This window comes from Rutidosis leptorrhynchoides, chromosome 3 (genome assembly GCF_046630445.1).
Source record: "Rutidosis leptorrhynchoides isolate AG116_Rl617_1_P2 chromosome 3, CSIRO_AGI_Rlap_v1, whole genome shotgun sequence".
Lineage (NCBI taxonomy): Eukaryota > Viridiplantae > Streptophyta > Magnoliopsida > Asterales > Asteraceae > Rutidosis > Rutidosis leptorrhynchoides.
Window position 1 is genome coordinate 15,979,281 of NC_092335.1, and position 14,038 is coordinate 15,993,318.

At 30.7% G+C, this 14,038-nt stretch overlaps 1 protein-coding gene across 1 annotated transcript; it reads right to left on the bottom strand.

Annotated features, from left to right (window-relative positions):
• Window positions 1-1,993: 1,993 nt before the first annotated feature.
• Window positions 1,994-5,807, bottom strand: LOC139895776 (uncharacterized). The gene is made up of 11 exons (XM_071878313.1): window positions 5,668-5,807; window positions 5,003-5,220; window positions 4,719-4,871; window positions 4,251-4,466; window positions 3,990-4,172; window positions 3,659-3,880; window positions 3,458-3,574; window positions 3,219-3,362; window positions 3,007-3,108; window positions 2,842-2,910; window positions 1,994-2,658 (listed from the first exon to the last, which is right to left on the bottom strand). Exons 2-11 carry the CDS (start codon window positions 5,204-5,206, stop codon window positions 2,440-2,442), a joined length of 1,629 nt encoding a protein of 542 aa, XP_071734414.1. The 5' UTR covers window positions 5,207-5,220; window positions 5,668-5,807; the 3' UTR covers window positions 1,994-2,439.
• Window positions 5,808-14,038: the final 8,231 nt, after the last annotated feature.

Consider the following 14,038-nt stretch of genomic DNA (forward strand, 5'->3'; position numbering starts at 1 on the left):
GAAAAATGAAGTTACAAGGTATAAAGCTAGACTTGTAGCTCAAGGTTTTTCTCAAAGACCGGGAATTGATTATGAAGAAACTTATTCTCCTGTTATGGATGCAATTACTTTTAGGTACTTAATCAGTCTGGCAGTTTCTAAAAATTTAGAAATGCATCTCATGGATGTTGTGACTGCTTATCTATATGGATCACTTGATAGTGATATATATATGAAGATACCTGAAGGATTTAAGGTACCAGAAGCATCAAATGCAAAACCCAAAGAAATGTATTCGATTAAATTACAAAGATCTTTATATGGGTTAAAACAATCGGGACGTATGTGGTATAACCGATTAAGTGATTACTTGATAAGCAAAGGGTATACAAATAATCTTACTTGCCCTTGTGTTTTCATTAAGAAAACAACATCCGGATATGTGATCATAGCTGTTTATGTTGATGATCTTAACATCATAGGTACAAATAAAGAGATCCATGAAGCCATTCAACTTCTAAAGAAAGAATTTGAAATGAAAGATCTCGGAAAAACCAAGTATTGCCTTGGTTTACAAATTGAGCATATGCCTAATGGTTTACTTGTACATCAAACAACATATACTGAAAAGATTTTGAAACGTTTCAATATGGACAAGGCAAAACCATTAAGTACTCCTATGGTTGTTAGATCACTCAATGTTGAAGCTGATCCATTTCGTCCATGTGAAGATCAAGAAGACATTCTTGGACCAGAAGTACCATATCTTAGTGCAATTGGAGCTCTTATGTATCTTACAAATTGTACAAGACCTGACATTTCTTTTGCAGTTAATTTGTTGGCAAGGTTCAGCTCTGCTCCTACCAAAAGACACTGGAATGGGATCAAACACATATTTCGATACCTTCGAGGAACTACTGATTTAGGATTATTTTATTCTAACGAATCAAAACAAGATTTGGTTGGTTATGCAGATGCAGGTTATTTATCTGATCCACATAAAGCTAAATCTCAAACTGGATATGTATTCCTAAATGGAGGTACTGCAATATCATGGCGTTCTCAAAAACAAACACTTGTTGCTACATCGTCAAATCATGCCGAAGTGATTGCATTACATGAAGCTACTCGAGAATGTTTTTGGTTGAGATCAATGACACAACTCATTACTGATTCTTGTGGACTAGAACGCGATAAAAGTCCAACAACTATCTATGAAGATAATGCAGCTTGCATAGCACAGATGAAAGAAGGGTATATCAAAAGTGACCGAACAAAACACATACCACCTAGATTCTTCTCATACACTCAAAATCTCATTAAGGACAACCAGATTGAAATGAGATATGTGCAATCTAGCAAAAACTCTGCTGATCTTTTCACGAAAGCACTTCCAACTGCTATTTTCAGAACACACGTTCATAACATTGGCATGAGACATGTTCAAAAGATGTAACAGCTGAAGCGATGTCTACTTGAGGGGGAGTCAACTCCATGCTGCACTCTTTTTCCCTTAGCTAAAGTTTTTTCCCACTGGGTTTTCTTTAGCAAGGTTTTTAACGAGGCAGTAATTTATAGTTGATCTTCAACAAAATAAAATTACTATCCAAGGGGGAGTGTTATAATAATAAGAATAATATAGATATGGATAGTCAATTTTGGTGTATACATATAGTCAATTTTGGTACACAAAGTATGTATTTTTATATTGAGATTTTAGGCTATAAATACTCATGAATGCAAGCATTAAACTTGCACCATTTCTCACACTTACAAAGTGTTTCTTTCTTTCTCTCCATTATCATCTTTGTTCTTACACTTCATTAGTAGTATTCTAAATCAAGAATCAAATCACTAAAGGTAGTTATAAGCCTACTGAATTATAACATCAAGAATCAAACCACTAAAGGTAGTTATAAGCCTACTGAATTATAACATCATTATCATTATCATTATCATCATTATCATTATTATATACAAACTATTACAAAGTATAATAAAAGTTTCAACAAGTAACAAAATGACCAATTTAATAACACTATGATATATGTTATCCCTGGGGGGAAAAGCGAGTGTGCTACTAGCAACACGTAATTGACCATGTACCACTGTTAACATCGATTTTGAATTATAAATGCAAGTAAAACACATCTAAGCTTGATAAACTAAGGAACATCAAAGTTAATAATGGGAATTGGAAACCAACATAATCTATTGCTTTTTCCAGAAAATAAGCAGAGTTCATTAGCATCCATAAACCCCATGCATCATATGCCATTGCTTTCAGACTCAGAAAACAAATGCCTTAACAATGTCTCACAGCCACCAACTCATTTGCACAACTACTTTTACAGTGTTTATTAATGTTATGCGTAGATGGGAAATTTTGGTACTGACACCATCTTATGTGCCATTTTATAAGAAGCTACAACTGGGATACAGTTACCTGTCATGATGACCTTAAATGGACACATTGGCCTTAATACAAGCCTCCTCCACCAATTGAACTGCAACTCCAATATAATTGTGAGGTGTTAACTTCAACAGCTCTGTTTTTGCTTCTAATGGTATTTCTAGCCCATTAATAAAATCAGTAATGCTCTCTTTGTTAACCGTTCTTCCTCTCGTAAGTTCCTTCAGTTTCTCATAAGGTTCTTCAACACCATATCTTCTCATCACCTATGTACACGAAAAATATAACTCAATAGCATTCATCTATAATGAAACCATTTCAATAGGAATATAAATATAAATACCTAAAAGCTAAATTATAAACTCTTTAGATAATACATAACTCATTTGCAATAATGTGAAGAATTAACCAATTCATTTAAGATATAAACACAAAAGTTCGATACATACTGTTTGTATTGGTTCAGCAAGAACCTCCCAAGAGTTGTCAAGATCCTTGTTTAAGGCAGATTCATTGACCTAAAAAAAAAAACAAAACAAAATTAATAACAAGAATTAATTTATTAGACAATTTACCCCTTCTCTTTAACAAAAACACATTAGTCAGTTAACTACCTGAAGCTTTCTGATTCCTACAAGTGCACTCGTGTAAGCCAAAAGTGAATGAGCCAAGCCCACACCAATGTTTCTCAGGACTGTAGAGTCAGTCAAGTCACGCTGCAGTTATGATAACAAATATGCCAAGCCAGATACATGATGACCATATAAGCATATGTGTGGGTTGGGGTTAGAAAAATACATATAATAAGCTAAATGTATTTATATACCTGCCAACGTGAAATAGGCAACTTCATACTTAAATGGTCTAAAATTGCATTGGCCAACCCAAGATTGCCTTCACTGTTTTCAAAGTCGATTGGGTTAACTTTGTGAGGCATTGTTGACGACCCAATTTCACCAGCCTTAGTCACCTGCACAACGATTCAAAAAGTCAATATCCGGTGGTGGTTATTGTTGAGCATTACTACTTGTTGACATATCACAAATAAACACATAGAAATTGCACCTGTTTGAAGTATCCAACGGAAATGTATCCCCATATGTCCTTATCAAAATCAAGTAAGATATTATTGAATCGGATGAATGTATGGAAAAGTTTTGCCATGTAATCATGAGGTTCAATCTGCAGCATCAAAACAAGTTAATGTTGATTGAAAACAATCAACTAAAAAAATATGTGAAAAGCAGTCAAACGCATAGAACGTGCCTGAGTTATGTGTTGATTAAAGCTTAATCCGAGAGAGTTTACAAAGTCTTCAGCAACATGTGGCCAATTAACATCCGGATACGCAACAACATGTGCATTGTAGTTACCAACTGCACCAGCAAACTTACCCAATATTTCTACTTGTGAAATATCCCGCCTTTCTCTGTTCAATCTTTCTGCAAATATTACCATTTCCTTCCCCAACGTTGTTGGTGATGCTGGCTACATTACACAAAAAAAGAGTTACATAAAAATGAGAATTCTGGATTTAATTCATGATTAACAGATGTGTGTGTGAGTGTGTGTGAGAGTGTGTGTGTGTGTGTATTACCTGTCCATGAGTCCGAGAAAGCATAGGAACGTGTGCATTAGCCTTGGTCATTGTGTATATTGCATTTACTAAATCATCCATGACTGGTAAAATAACCGAGTTAACTGATTCTTTCAGCATTAACCCATGAGCAAGGTTGTTTATGTCTTCAGATGTACACCCAAAATGGAAAAACTCTAACACCTATAATGATTTCATTAATATAAGATTATGCCAGAATTTTTAAATAGTAATAACATTTGGATGAATATAGATACATACCTTAGCTATCTCAGGATTATCTTGACATTTTTGTTTGAGAAAATATTCAACTGCTTTCACGTCATGATTAGTAATTTTTTCGATATTTTTAACTTGCATTGCATCAGCCTCACTAAATCCATCAATCAATCCTTCCAAAAATGTTTGTGCTTCGTTGCTAAAGCTTGGAACCTCGTGTACTTCGGGAATTTGTGAGAGTTTTAGGAGCCACTTAATCTAAAGTGACAGAAACACGTATAAGACTAAACTAAACATCAAAATCTTCATAATGTATCCAATTGTTTACTCACCGACATACATAAACTTCTAAGAGATAATACAGGTTTATATTTAGAACTACATTATAAAAATGTAATCTATTTATTTTTATCTGGTGAGCTGTGTATCAAGATTCAATAGCATGGAAAATGGCACAATAGGGACTAAATCAACATAATAAAAAAATAAATAGAGAAATAAATAGTGTACCTCAACTAGGGTCCGATAGTAGATCAGACCGTATTCACTTAAATACGGAGAAAGATCCTTGACCTTTTTCCAGTAACGTCCATCCAAGGGACTTATGGCTGTTAAACTTGAGGGCTCCATACCAAAAGAAAATTCAGTATGTTTTACTTCTACCTGAAATCATACATAATCTTTAACACAATATAACACAAATTACTCTGATCTGTAATCTGTTATTACAAATTGACTGAAACCTGTATGATGAAAGATAAAGCAGAAATAGTATTTTGGGGACAGGCCTTTACCTTTCCAACAGCTTCAATTTGGTTATTGGCTTCCTTCATAGTCGACTTACAAATGCCACCATTTTTGCGAGGAAACGTTGCATAACATAAACAAGACATACGATTTTGAGTTGAAACAGATTGTTCAGGGAAGCAATTTGCACGATTTAAGAATGATGCTGGGCAGCTTCCATTCGGAATTCTAACACAAGATCCAATTTCCATAAATGCGTAAAAAGCTTCAACAAAACAATGTCAAATCAAATGTTGGCACTTCAAATAATGTGTCAAAGTAAATCGAAAAGCAGTAGCAAGTTTATTTATACAATTACACATACGCTTAAAAACATACAATAAAACTGAGACACCACAACCTTATTCATTGACTTTTAAAGTCAAACCTAATGGCTAGTTTATGTAAAAATTTAAAACCGTATCATTAGCAATTTAACTGCAAAAATGAAATAAATATAATCATCATACTTGTAACACTCGCTACTTCGAAATAGATTTAATTCGGCCGCAAAGTTACTAATAAAAAACACAATATTATCTAAACCCTAAAAAGCGTGTTAGAGTTATAAGAAATAAAAAATGAAAAGTTGCTAAATCAACTGGAAATTCGAATTCACTGAAAGTGAATGCACAAAAGAGCGTATGGTCGAATTAATGAATAAAACACTTACGATGGTGATAACGAGACGGTGGAAGAGGTGCCGGAGGGAGGAGTTCCACCGGCGGCGTTTGGTGTTAAAGTTTTGATAATTTTTATAGCTTATTTGAAAAGCAGATTACACAAGCCCACTAATAATTCGGTATGTTTTTTCGCTGGTGTTATACAAGCCCAGTAAGTTTATGTTATTTATTATATCAATTATTAAATTAATTATATTTATTAATTTATTAATTATTGAATAAATAAATTATTATTATTATTGTTATGATAATGCCAAAAAAAAAATGGCTGACAATTTCAACAATGATTGCGTTGACTATACACAGTATCAAATTTTAGTATATATATGTACACCATGTAATCAGTTATTTACACCCATTCATATACATATATTAAATATATCTTTCTATCTCCATCCATTATTACTCTTTCATATTCAAATATTGTGTAATAAGCTTAGGCCAAAGGTAGTTATAAACTCCTAAATTACAACACGTTATCAGCACGAAGAGCTTAGTGTAATCAAAGGATATCTCAAACTACCACGAATCACTAATCAAGGTATGAAATTATTAATAATTTTCATACTCGGACATATCAAATTTTGGACTACTAACATTTTGAACTACTAATTTTTATTAAGTTCATAGTGCATTTGTATTGTTCTTATTATATGGTTGGCTTTGCCACCTAAATTATATATGGTCGACACTGTCGCCTAACTATCATTTATGTTTACTAACTTTTATTAACTTCACTAACATTTATTTTTATGTTATTTAAGTTATATATGGTCGGTTATACCGCCTGAATTATATTAATGTAATCTAACTTTTATTAACTTCACTAACATTTATTTTTATGTTATTTAAGTTATATATGGTCGGTTATACCGCCTGAATTATATTTCTGTAATCTAACTTTTATTAACTTCACTAACATTTATATTTATGTTATTTAAGTTATATATGGTCGGTTATACCGCCTGAATTATATTTCTGTAATCTAACTTTTATTAACTTCACTAACATTTATTTTTATGTTATTTAAGTTATATATGGTCGGTTAGACCGCCTGAATTATATTTCTGTAATTACATTATACCAAATCCTTATTAACAATAAAAAGTCAACCAAGAGACTACAGAAATTTAGAGAACCTATTTATGTATAATAATAATAATAATAATAAAAGAACAGAAGATAAAGTAAAGTCGTTTAAAAGATTACTTAAAGTTGTGTACTAGTTTATACTCGTAGTAGGTAAAGGTTGTTTCTTGAAATGAATTATTTAAGTTTGTAGTATTTGTTTGAGGTCTTCCTTGGTAGGCTCACCAACCATCAGGGGCGAAAATAGCTTGGGCCAGGGGGGCGCCTGCCCCCGTGAACCTAGAAATTTTAGGGTTAAAAAAATTTGGATTATTTATTTTGCCCCAAACCATTAACGAACAGGGGAAGTGAAAGGAAAAAAAAATCCGGGAAAGGGTTTAGCTGTTTGGGGATGATAGATGAAAGAGAAGACTATATTTTTATAAAGGACCTTCTAGTTTATTTTAAATTCACAATTTGACTCCTTTATTACTTAACCTTTCAAAATGTGTACCATGTACCTGTCAAAAGATGCAATTTTAGTCCCTAAAAAAAAACTCAAATTAGGGAAACCCCAAGGCCCCACTTGTACTATTTTAAATAAATTGCACGTCTCACTTGTGCTATTATAAAAAATAAATAAATTACACATGTAGTTCCTTATATTTATTAAATATTCAATTTATTCTCTATTTTAACAAATTTATTAAGTTAACATATTTATATTTAACTCAAATACCATACGAAGCAATGGAGTATATTATTAACTAGATGAAGAAAAAACTCATATAATTCGATAATCAATGCATATGCATATCTTGTCTTGATGTATTAATATTAGTGAGAAAATAATAATCGGTCAATTGAAGCATGAAATATATTGACAATTTTAAGTTGTTATTTTATGTATTGGCAAGTTTACTACTCCATCCGTTTTAGAATAATTGTCCTGAGAAAAAAAGCACATAGTTTAAAAACTATTATTATCACACTGTATTTTTTCTGATTTTTTTTTAACTTTAAAATTTTACCCTTAATTAATAAAATAAAAACCCTATCACTTTTGTAATTTAATTAATTCATTAGGAAAATATTGTAAACTTCGTTAAAATTACTTTCCATATTTAGATTTTGACAATTAATTTGGGACATCCGAAAAAAAAAAATACTGGACAATTAATCTGAGACGGAGGGAGTAATATTTTGACGAAATTTCGTGCACTTTTTATAATCCGAACGCTTTCAATAAAAATTTCGCCCCCAGTCAAATATATTCCTAGTTCCGCCACTGCCAACCATGTTATTTAAAGTTACATTTTTGTTGAGATTCGAATATCACAAGATTAGTGGGCATATGTATTATATATTACTAATTATAATTTGACCTTTGACTTTGCTCAAGTCTTTTTACAACATGGACTATATTCTATAGATGATAACGGGGAAAACATAGTTCCAAAGCAATTTGTGACCCAGACACTAGACTTCATATTTTGCTAGTGAAGTTGAAAAATAGTATGGAAAATAGGAAAAGGTTTTTATTTTTATTTAAAAAAAAATTATAAATTTCATCAAAAGACTTTTCTAATGGGAAGTAATACTTTATTTGTGAATTCCCTCAAAAGACCTTCATTCATGTCTCATAAAATAAATATCGAGATGTATACTAATAATTCAACTTGTTATGATACTAAAGTCAAAGAAGGTGGATGCAATTTTCACATGAATCCAAATGAATTTAGATCTAGTGATAAATGTACAGTAAATTTAGATAATATATTTCATTACTATTTCACCTACTTGCACAGAAAAATTTGTATCTTAAATAAGTGATCGAATGTAATCACTAGGGTCACCATTCTTAAATGATACTACATATATATGTTTATTAAGTGTTATCTTTTATGTACTTCAGATTGTAACTTGGTTGCAGGTAAATTAATTTGATTATTTTGCTAAAATATTACTCGTTATTTGCTTATCTTATTTAAAGTTTTAGTATGATCTTGCTAAAATACAACATCAATTAAATGGTAGAGACCTATGTATTGCAGATAGTGGTAACACACACTATAATCAAATCTAAGAAATATTTCATTAATTTGAAATCAACTGAAAGAATTATTAATACTATATCAGGTCCTGCGAACTTGATAAAAAGAAATGGCAAAATTCATGTTACCAAATGGTACAAATTTTCTGGTAAATAATGATTTGTTTTCTCTCAAAATCAAAGAGAAATTGATTAAGTTTCTCTATTATATATCATAATGGATATGATTATCAGTAAATGATAACAGAAAATGAGAAATATTTATGCATCACCGACAAGAATCATGTGGTTGAAAAAACTACCAAGGCTTAGTCCTGGTTTACATTATACATATATAAATGTACCAGAAGCGCATATGATAAAAAGCGCATATGATGAAAAGTGCATATGATTAAAAGCACAGTGCATATGATTAAAAGCGCATATGATGAAAGGTGCATATGATGAAAAGCGCAGCGCATATGATTAAAAGCGCATATGGTGAAAAGGATATATGATGAAAAGCACATATAGTGATTAATGAAAAAGCACATATAGTGATTAATGAAAAAGCACATATGGTGATTAATGAAAAGCACATTTGGTGATTAATGAAAAGCACATTTGGTGATTAATGAAAAGCACATATGGTGATTAATGAAAATAATATTGAGAAAGAATCACCAATGTTTCTTGAAAGAATTCAAGGTTATATATATGGACCAATTCATCCATCATGTGGACCATTTTGATATTTCATGGTTCTAATAGACGCATCTATCGGATGGTCTCATGTTTGTGTGTTATCAAGCCGTAATATGGCATTTGCAAAGTTTCTTGCACCAATTATTAAATTAAGAACACGTTATTCTGATTACACCATTAAAATGATGAGACTTGATAATGCTGGTAAGTTAACATCTCAAGCATTTAATGATTATTATATGTCTACAGGGATTATTGTTGAACATCCAGTTGCTCATGTGCATACACAAAATTGGTTTAGCTGAATCAATAGATAAACACTTGCAGCTAATAACTAGACAATTGGTAATGAGTACAAAACTCGCAATATTTATATGGGGACATGTAAATTTACATGATGTGACATTAATTCGCATTAAATCAAGTGCAAGTTATAAATATTCTCCATTACCAACTTAATTTTGGTGGAGACCAAATATTTTCCATCTTAGAACATTTGGTTGTGCAGTGTATTTTTAATTGCACAACCACAACAAATGGTTCCTCAAAGAAAGATTGAAATATATGTTAGATATGAAACATCTTCAATCATAAGATATATTGAACCCATGACGGGTGATGTTTTTACAGCAAGTTTTGCCGATTGTCACTTTAATGAAACATTGTTCCCTATATTAGGGGGAGAAATGAAATATAAATAAAATGATGTTTCATGGTGTGAACATCAATTAAGGAATATTGATCATCGCACAAAAGAATGCGAAAAGAAAGTTCAAATATAATGCATATGCAAGAACTTGCAAATTAATTACTTTATGCATTTAAAGATACAAAAAATAAGTGACTAAATCATATATACCAGCAGTAAATGCTTCAGCTAGAATTGAAATTACAAAAGCTGGCAATAATGTCACTCATGAGTCTTTGCTACGGCAGAAACGTGGGAGATCAATTGGTTCCAAAGATAAAAATCCTCGTAAAAGAAAATCAGCTAATAATGAGGTAAAAGAAAGTGTTCAAGAATAACCACAAATCAATACTCCTTCTGCAGAGGAGATTGATGATGTCAATACGAAAATTGCAATCAATTATGCACATTTAAAAATATTATGGAACCAAAATGAAATGAAAAATCTTGATGAGATATTTTCATATAATGTTGCATATGACATCATGAATGATGATGATGATCAAGAATCAAAATCTGTCATTAAATGTCAAAATAGACACGACTGAGCTCAATAGAAAGAAACAATACGAGCTAAATTTGAATCGCTCAATAAAGAAAAGTTTTCATATCAATAGTTATCATTGTGAAATATATGGAATATAAATGAATTTTTATCCAAAAATAAATGAGAAAAATAAAGTTATAAGGTAAAGCTAGATTTGTAACTCAAAACTTCTCTCAAAGACCAGAATATGATTATGAGAAAACTTATTCTCCTGTTATGGATGAAATTACTTAATCAGCCTGGCAATTTCTAAAGATTTAGAAATACATCTAATGGATGTTATTACTACTTATTTAAATGAATCATTTGATTGTGATATACACATGAATATACATGAAGGATTTAAGGAATTAGAAGCATCAAATGCAAAATCCAATGAAATGTATTCCGTTAAATCACAAAGGTCTTTATATGGGTTGAAACAATTGGATCGCATGTGATATACCCGATTAAGTGATTACTTGATAAGCAAAGGGTATACAAATAATCTTATTTGCCCATGTGTTTTCATTAAGAAAACGACATCCAAATATGTGATTATAGTTGTTTATATCGATGATCTTAACATCATAGATACAAATAAAGAGATTCATGAAGTCATTCAACTTCTAAAGAAAGAATTTGAAATAAAAGATCTCGGAAAAACCAAGTATTACCTTGGATTGTAAATTGAGCATATGCCCTAATGATTTACTTGTACATCAAACAACTTATACCGAAAAGATTTTAAACATTTTTTTTTAGATCACTCAATATTGACACTGATCTATTTCATCCCTGTGAAGATCATGAAGAGCTTAACAGATCGGAAGTTCCATATTTTAGTGCAATTGAGGTTCTTATGTATCTTATAAATTGTACAAGACCTGACATTTCTTTTGCAGTTAATTTGTTGGCAAGATTCATCTCAACTTCTACCAAATGACAATGGAATGGGATCAAACACATATTTTGATACCCTTGAGGACCTGCCGATTTAAAATTATTTTATTCTTACGCTTCAAAACAAGATTTGGTTGATTATGTATATGGAGGTCATTCATCAAATCATCATAAAGATAAATCTCAAACTCGATATGATTCCTAAATGGAGGTACCACAAAATCATGGCGTTCTTAAAACAAACACTTGTTGCAACATCATCAAATCATGACGAAGTGATTGCATTATATGAAGCTACTCGGGAATATTTTTGGTTGAGATCAATGACACAACTCATTACTGATTCTTACACGATAAAAGTTCAACAACTATCTATGAAGATAATGCAGCTTGCATAGCACAAATGAAAGAAAGGTATATCAAAAGTGACCGAACAAAACACATACCTCCTAGATTTTTCTCATATACTCAAGATCTCATTAAGGACAACCAGATTGAAATGAGATATGTTCAATCCAGTAAAAACTCTGCTAATCTTTTCACCAAAGCACTCCCAACTGCTATTTTCAGAACACACGTTCACAATATTGGCATGAGGCATGTTTAAAAGATGTAACAGTTCAGAGATGTCTACTTGAGGGGGAGTCAACTCTATGCTGCACTCTTTTTCCCTTGACTAAAGTTTTTATCCCACTGGGTTTTTCTTTAGCAAGGTTTTTAATGAGGCAGTACTAGTTGATATCTATTTAAAATAAATTGTCATCCAAGGGGGAGTGTTATGATAATGCCAAAAAAAAAATGGCTGACAATTTCAACAATGATTGCGTTGACTATACACAGTATCAAATTTTAGTATATATATGTACACCATGTAATCAGTTATTTACACCCATTCATATACATATATGAAATATATCTTTCTATCTCCATCCATTATTACTCTTTCATATTCAAATATTGTGTAATAAGCTTAGGCCAAAGGTAGTTATAAACTCCTAAATTACAACAATTATTACTAATAATTAAATATTAATATTAATTGTTAGATTTCATGTGTACATGGGTTTGATTTTCGGTTTACTCAGTTTATTCGTTTCCATCTGTTTTATTTGAAATTTTCATAAACAAAACCAAAAATCAATACATAAACAAAAATTAAGAAAATATAATTTTAACTAATTGACCTTAAAAATTTATTTTTAACTCGACTTTTGATTTTGAAATCGATTTGTGATATATAAATTAATAAATTGATATATTATTAGTTGAATTTTAATTTTAAACGATTTGTGGTTTATAAATTAATAAATTGATACGAGTATATTATTAGTTGAATTTTGATTTTGAATTCGGTTATTTGTTAACTGAATTTGAAAAACTAAAATAGTTAACTGAATGAAAATGGAATTTGGATTTGAAAACTGAGCCGAGAACCAAATTCAGATTCGAATTAATGCTTTCCTATTATAATTTGGTTCAACTTTTAAATTAATCGATCAGAAACCAACTATATAACACCTCTATTTGATACAACCAAAATATAAAAATTTGGACATACACAATTGGATTATGACAAGAAGGAGTAAATAAAATTATTCAAACCCTTTTTTCGACTGCTCTTGTCCTCTTATATGTTCAATGGAGAGTGTACTTTGAACGGATATGCGAACGGTCTTGAAGGAAAAACAAGTTGTTTTAATAGTAACACTAAATCACTACTTCAAATGTTTTCTTACATTGAATGAACTGTGGAAAAGTCGTCACAATCACAGTTAGTTACAAACTATTACTATCCAATGATAAATTAATACTTGATCGATTTATGATATTTGATGTTTATCCACTGCAACTTTAGATTAATTTTTTTTATTTATTATAATCTTCTTTTACATTTTAGATTTTGTTTAACTAAATTCTTTGCTATCAGTTGTTTATCATACATAGTTTCTAACAATTTCTTACAAGACCATACTCAAAATTTTCTATACTTCACAACTTTATTGCAAACTCTGCGGGTTAAGCTAGTTATATGATATATGATACTAGTATAGTATATAGTATAAATATGATAAAAATTTGGTTTATGATGAATTTTGTTTTAATTTGATATATGCAATTTAACTTGAATATGTTATGTTATTTTATATACTTTTTACATCACTTTAAAAACCCATCAATCCATCAAGTGAAAGACTTGGCCTACTTTGACTACGCTATTCTTCTCATTTCGAAAGAAGAAGAAGTAGCCTCGTCGACGACAAATTACAATTATTTATATATTCCATTTAAAAACTATAATGATGATATCAACATTAGGTTAACTTTATTAAAAAAATCAAAAGACAAAAGAAAACAATTTAAGCATGGTGGGTGATGTCATTAACCTAAATAATTTTGAATTAAAATTAAATCTTATTAATTAATTATTATTATTAAGTC